At 51.0% G+C, this 6,044-nt stretch overlaps 1 protein-coding gene across 1 annotated transcript; it reads right to left on the bottom strand.

The window, feature by feature from the left end:
* Nucleotides 1–469: 469 nt before the first annotated feature.
* On the bottom strand, nt 470–3,488 carry LOC311350186 (uncharacterized protein; the record flags this gene model as incomplete). The annotated part of the gene is made up of 4 exons (XM_084470195.1): nt 470–2,068; nt 2,338–2,638; nt 2,748–2,865; nt 3,023–3,488. 4 exons carry the CDS (start codon nt 3,486–3,488, stop codon nt 470–472), a joined length of 2,484 nt encoding a protein of 827 aa, XP_084326321.1.
* Between the last annotated feature and the right edge of the window lie 2,556 nt (nt 3,489–6,044).

Raw genomic sequence — 6,044 nt, 5'->3', positions numbered from 1 at the left:
TATAGAAAAATAAGATAAAAAGCAAGCGGGAACATCCTTCATTAGCCCCTGCCAGGGATGCACATGGGAGTATGGGCGGTAGCACCCCCATACTAATTAAAAAGACCCGTTTATTCAATGGCCCTGGCAGGGCGTTATCCTGGTGAGCATGAGCAATACAGCGGGAAATATTATTGCAAAATGGCATTCTACCTTAACCGGGTTATAGGCTATACAGCAATTGTAGCAAATACCGCCAGGGGTGCCCTCAAGCCCTAAGGGAACGGGCCGCAGCCCCTGGTACCGGAACGCAGATCCCTGGTCCGAGCGACGTGGCTGCATCAGGTGGGAGGAGGGGGCGGTGCTGTAGCCGGGGACGGGAAGTGGGGCCGCCCACCTGGAGAGGTTACCAGCACTTCACAGGTAGGGGGAGGGGGTGGGGCGGGGGCTGGGAATGGGGGAATGCCCACCTGGAGAGGTTACTAGCACTTCACAGGTAGGGGGAGGGGGTGGGGGCGTGAAGCTGTGGGTAGGGGAGGTCGTACCCATAGCCAAGGGCCGTGGTTTCCAGGTGTCCTCGTTGACCGACCTGGTCAAGCTGGTCAGGGAAATCCATCAGGGGCATGAGGGGAACCGCTTCGGAGTAGGGAGGGGGTCGGTGTCTCTCCTTCTCGAGGGCCGCGCTGATGAGCCGCGTGCAGAGGGTGCGGGCACATGGGATGCAGCAGCACCCGCAGCAGATCACCACCCCGAGGAAACAGGCCAAGGATGACAGGAGGGCCATGAGCATGCCCTTCCACTTCCCGAACGTGTCGGTCATCCATTGCTCAATGGGGTTGTCGGCGCCCGCATCCTCTGCCATCTGGATGGAAAGAGCCCGAAGGCCCGCTAGGGCCCTTGTTACTGATCCGTCCGGGGCCGTGTTATTGGGTATGAAGGTGCAGCACTGAGTTCCAAACATTGAGCAAACTCCCCCCCTCTCGGCTAGCAGCATGTCTAGAGCCAGACGGTTTTGATACGCCATCAGAGAGGTGGCGGCTAGTTGTGAGGCCAGTCCTTCTACTGCATCGCGAGTCAGGTTGGATAGGCGTTGGACGTTGTAGTGAATATAATTGATGCGGTCCACGTTTTTGTTGGGGGTGATTGGAAATAGGGTGCTAAAAATGGGCATGTTCTCGAAACCCGCGGCTATCTGGTCTGCTAGCTTGAACTGGTTTGGTACGCCCCGGGGGATGCCTATGTTATCTATGTACGTGGGCGTGTTCTTGGTCAGGTCAAATTGGTTGGTCAGCGTGGCGGAGCGCCGGTTACGGGAGTCTGTCTGGTTGCTGGGCCCAGTTAAGCCCCGGGTAAAGAGCGTGACAGGCATCAGTAAGCGCACTATAATGCAGGTCCCGGACCATTGCACCGGGAGTCTCAGTCTAAGGGTGTATTTGTCGCAGGACCAGAATAGATCTTGGCGTCCTACGCTAGGGCTGGTCATATTGGGCCAAAATGTGACGTTCGTGCTGGAGTGGCACCATGATGGTGGTACCGCTCCAACGTTAACTGTCCCGACCCTGGTGATACACGAGTGGGTCGACCCCCCAGGCGAATATATCGGGGGAAGTGAGTCGTTGAGGCCGGGGGGAAACAGAGAGCTAAGGAGGCCGCAGCCGGCGGGCTCGGTGGTCATATACAGGGCCAACATGCAGTGCGAACCGACAGGGTTGCTCGTAAAATTGAACAGTACCGGGGTTGAGACTAGAAGGGGGCGCGCCGATGCACAGGCTATGCAGTCGGACAGCCCTTGAAATCTGACCGTGGCTGCCATCCAGCTGAGCCATGCATTGTCATCAGTGTAGCCGGTCGCGAGCGCGATGGAATCGTGGGTGGCGAGCTGTCCTGTGGAATCTAACTCGAAAATCTTGACCGGGCCTTGGTCAAGGCGTATAGCTGTGTTGTTGACCGGGGTTTCCGGAGTCGTTGTGTGGTCCCTGGAATCTCGTGTGGTGTGTACTCTGGGGGGTGGAATGAAATCTATCCTCAACAAGGCTTTCGTGTCTGTTCCCGCGTGGAATACCCCGAACACCAGATAGGCCCCCCCTATCTGGTGTGGGTGCCGCATGCACGAGCCGCCCCAGTGATGGTTTTTTCCCAGTCTTCGTACGGGTTTTTGGTAATGTTCTTGAGGGTAAGTAGGATATAGGGTCCGTCCCTCTCGAGGGAGCCCTTAGCTTGTAGTGCGGCCGTCCCGTCAGGCCTGTGGAGAGTCCGAGAGCGGTTAGTCACGTAATAATCCCGGTCTACCCCTGTCATCCATAGTACATTCTCCCAGTTTCTACACCAACCCTGGATGTTATGCTGGGATCCCATTACCCCTTCCCCTTGGAGTCCCATGTAGGTATCTTTCGTTCCATCGCAGAGGTACACCTCGTATCCCTCCCATTCCAGGGGTCCCCCTCGGCACGGGATGATATCGCACAGGAGGAAGAGATAGACGACGCTGGTACCGTACTTATAGTTCAGAGCTAGCCCTCCGTATTTGCGGAGGCAGGGGTCGTCGGGAGAGGTGTAGGGGTACCCGAGGGGTGCGCCTCTCCTGTGGCGGTGTGGAGCCCGGGTTTGCGGTGCCGGGGATGCTCCCGTCTCCGCCGGCAGGGGTCCGGTGTTTAAGGCCCTGGCAGGCGTAGATAGGTGGTGGTCAAGCCCCCACAGGATTAGGAAGCCCATCAGGGCCGTGCTGATGTAGTACTTATGGGCCCGGCTCTGTCGTTCCGTGTTCGGACCCCGGAGTCTCATGGTGCTGTTGGGCGAGGTCGCGCTGAGTAGCGGCGAGGGAGCGTTCGTTGGGGCCGTCCGCCTTGCGGGTGGCGGTCAGGTGGTGCCAGCGGGCGCCGCTCTTTCCTGCAAGGGAGACAGAAAAGGGGGTGGCCAAAAGTACCTTATAGGGGCCGTCCCATCGTGGCTGAAGGCACTGTCTTTTATGAACCTTCACCCAGACCCAGTCCCCGGGTTTGACGAGCAGGGCCGGGGACGTTTCAGGGGCTGGTCGGGAGGTGACCTGTGAGTATAGGGCTCGGGAAGCGTGAGTCAGGGCCTGCACACTCTAGGAGGACCTCATCGTAATGGTCTAGTACTGGCCCCCTGGGGGGTGCATGTGGCCCGGGCATGGGCCTCCCGGTTACCAACTCAAAGGGGCTGAGTCCGCATCGTGAGCTAGGGTGGGAGCGTACGCTGAACAGCGCCAATGGGAGGGCTTCTACCCAATTCATTTTCTTCTTCGTGGCGTAGCCCGCTAACTCCTCCTTCAACTGTTGTTGCTGCTGGGGGCGGATGTGTGCGTGTATGGCGCCTCGGCTGTTATGATCGTAGGGCCCCTGTTTCATCACCCCTTCCCGTTGCCACCCTTTAATGTAGTCATCGTATCGTGCTTCCCATTTCTTCCTTGTGCTGTCGTCCAGGATCTTTCCTGGTTCGAGGTTTAGAGTTAACCAGTTCAACGCTCTGATTCTCTGCTGGTCCGCCATTTCGTGCGTCCTCCTCTGGTTGATTTCTACTGTCTTGTTCAATCGCCCAGCGGCTTGTCTGGACTGCCTTGTGGCGTGCGTGTTCTGGGAGCGCGATGGGGTGTGGCCCACGTACGCCCCGGGATGTGGCGGGTCCCGGAGGGGGTAGTCAAAGTCAAAGTCAAGGTAGTACCGGTGTAGTCCAGGGGGGGGGGGGGGTAGTCAAAGTCACAGTCCAGGTAGTACCGGTGTAGTCCAGGGGGGGGGGGGTAGTCAAAGTCGAAGTCAAGGTAGTACTGGTGCAGTCCAGGGGGGGGGGGGGTAGTCAAAGTCACCGTCCAGGTAACCATAAACTCTTTCTGGGCCTGATTTACATATGAGGGCAGATGAGGAGCTGAGGAGTTGCCCTCTGTCCCTCTTGGAGGAGGGGGGGGAAAAAACAAGGGAGGGGCAAAAACAACATGGCCAAGAGACGTTATTCGACATAGACAGATATTTCACAGAGGCCATCGTAATCTATATGGGAGGGGGGGTACAACAACATAACATAAACCACCAAAACAACATAGACATATTTCACACAGCCCATCATATGTTATTCACATCATCACCAACATTTCAGAATCTGTATGGGAGGGGGGGGGGGGTACAACAACATGACATAAACCACCAAAACAACATTTGCCAAGGGACGTTATTCTCTCTCTTGTCGTTAATAACCATAACCATAATAATCAATCCGTAATAATGCAAACTGGATAACAACAGGAAGGCACAGTCTAAAATATTTCATAAACGTTGTAGGAAAGCATGGTTCAGTTCTAGGTTCTAGATGCGGACATGAAGCATGAGTTCCGCCTTCTTTAGCTCCGAGCCCTAACGGCGAGGGTTCTCTGCTTCGTAAAGGGATGCCTCTTTTTTTTTTTTTTTTTTTAGTGTGGGGAAAGCTCATAAAATAAATAAAAGTAAATACAATAAATCTTTAAAATAAATGAGAAATGAGGTGAAAGGGATGCCTCTTTTTTTTTTTTTAGTGTGGGCAAAGCTCATAAAATATATATATATTTTATTTTATTTTTTTTTTAAATAAATGAAAATGAGGTGATATATCTATACCTATCTCTTTATAGGCCTACGTATAACTTTCTGTTAGAGTGAGAAGTCCATTTCTCCCGTACTCCCTCCTGAATTAAAATTAAAATTTCATGCGGGGTTAGATGCATCATTCTATTAGCATGCATGTGATACCTCATTAGTGCTAGTGCATCTACACAAGTCAATTAAGTCAAAAGTTTGTTTACAGTATCCACACTTTTCTCTAATTTTTCACAAATTCCCTCCTTGCTTATTCAATGATAAGCAAACCCAAAAATGTCATCAACTTTGAAGTCCCTAACCTTAACAACCTTTAAATGAAACCAATCTAGTGGGAAGGGAAATCAAAGCCAGTATATCCAAAACCAAAGGTCAATATTAGTGGGGTTTACCATCAGCCGCCCGAAACCAAACTGTTCCCGAAATTAACAAAGTTATGCACTAAACCGAAAACGTAACTTGAGTTAGTATATACCATTTTATAAACGAAAACGCAACATGTCTCATTCTAAGTCCACCACTTCCGCTGCCTGAGCCAACATATCTGACTCCTGTTCCTCCTCCACCCTTCACCCCACCCGGCTCTTCCTATGATGGTTGCAGCTCGTCACTTCCCGATCGAATGAGTCAATGCTCACAGTGACTCTGCCAAGTAATCGTGACTGTGCCTGCCTTAGGTTGTCCCTGGTTTCAAGGTGGGATCTTACCCGTCGTTGGCTAACCAGCCTTCCATACTGGCTTACTGCAGGATGCCGTGCCTGGGATACAATAAATTTCCACCCATTAGGTGGAATAGATTGCGAAGTGGAGGGATGGAGACAGAGTCCTCAGCCCCAGCTACTCATGCAGCCAAGTGTGTGTATAATGGAGACACATCAGGGCGGTTACCCTGTGTGTGTAAGTGGGCGGATGATGGAGCCAATCAGAAAGTAACTTTCTGTTGGAGTAAGAAGTAAAATGTTATCAAATGTTAACATGTTATGAAAGCGTAACAGCAGTAGTAGTGGCATTTGAAAGGTAAACCCATTACTTCCGAATGTAAATTGAGAACCTAGCTTGTACATTAGATCCCTTCCCAGCAGATGTAGTGCTAATCCGTCCAATCCATAATCCATCTAATTGTCCTACTTGTACAGGTTTTTAAGATTAAGTTTTATTTTATGTATTTTTATTCATTCTTATCCTTATAATATCCATATTTTTTCAATTATCCTTTCCAGTGTAAATAATAACATTAACTTTCAAGTTGCATGACACCTATTGTTTATCCGTATTATTTTAGGTTAAATCACTTGGTTAATAACAACACTCTTAACTTCAATTGCAGTAACATTATTATTTTGTATGACTGATATGTATTCCCCTTTAGCCATAATGTGAATATCAGAACATCTTTTACAATTTAGTTGACACAAATGTAATTGTGATTAGTTATAGTAAAGACCATTTCCTTCTTAACTCTATTGTTTCATCTGAAATATG

Source organism: Micromesistius poutassou (assembly GCF_964030765.1).
Source record: "Micromesistius poutassou genome assembly, chromosome: 7".
Taxonomy (NCBI): domain Eukaryota; kingdom Metazoa; phylum Chordata; class Actinopteri; order Gadiformes; family Gadidae; genus Micromesistius; species Micromesistius poutassou.
Note: the sequence above shows the minus strand (reverse complement) of the source record. Positions and strands in the feature narration are given on the sequence as shown.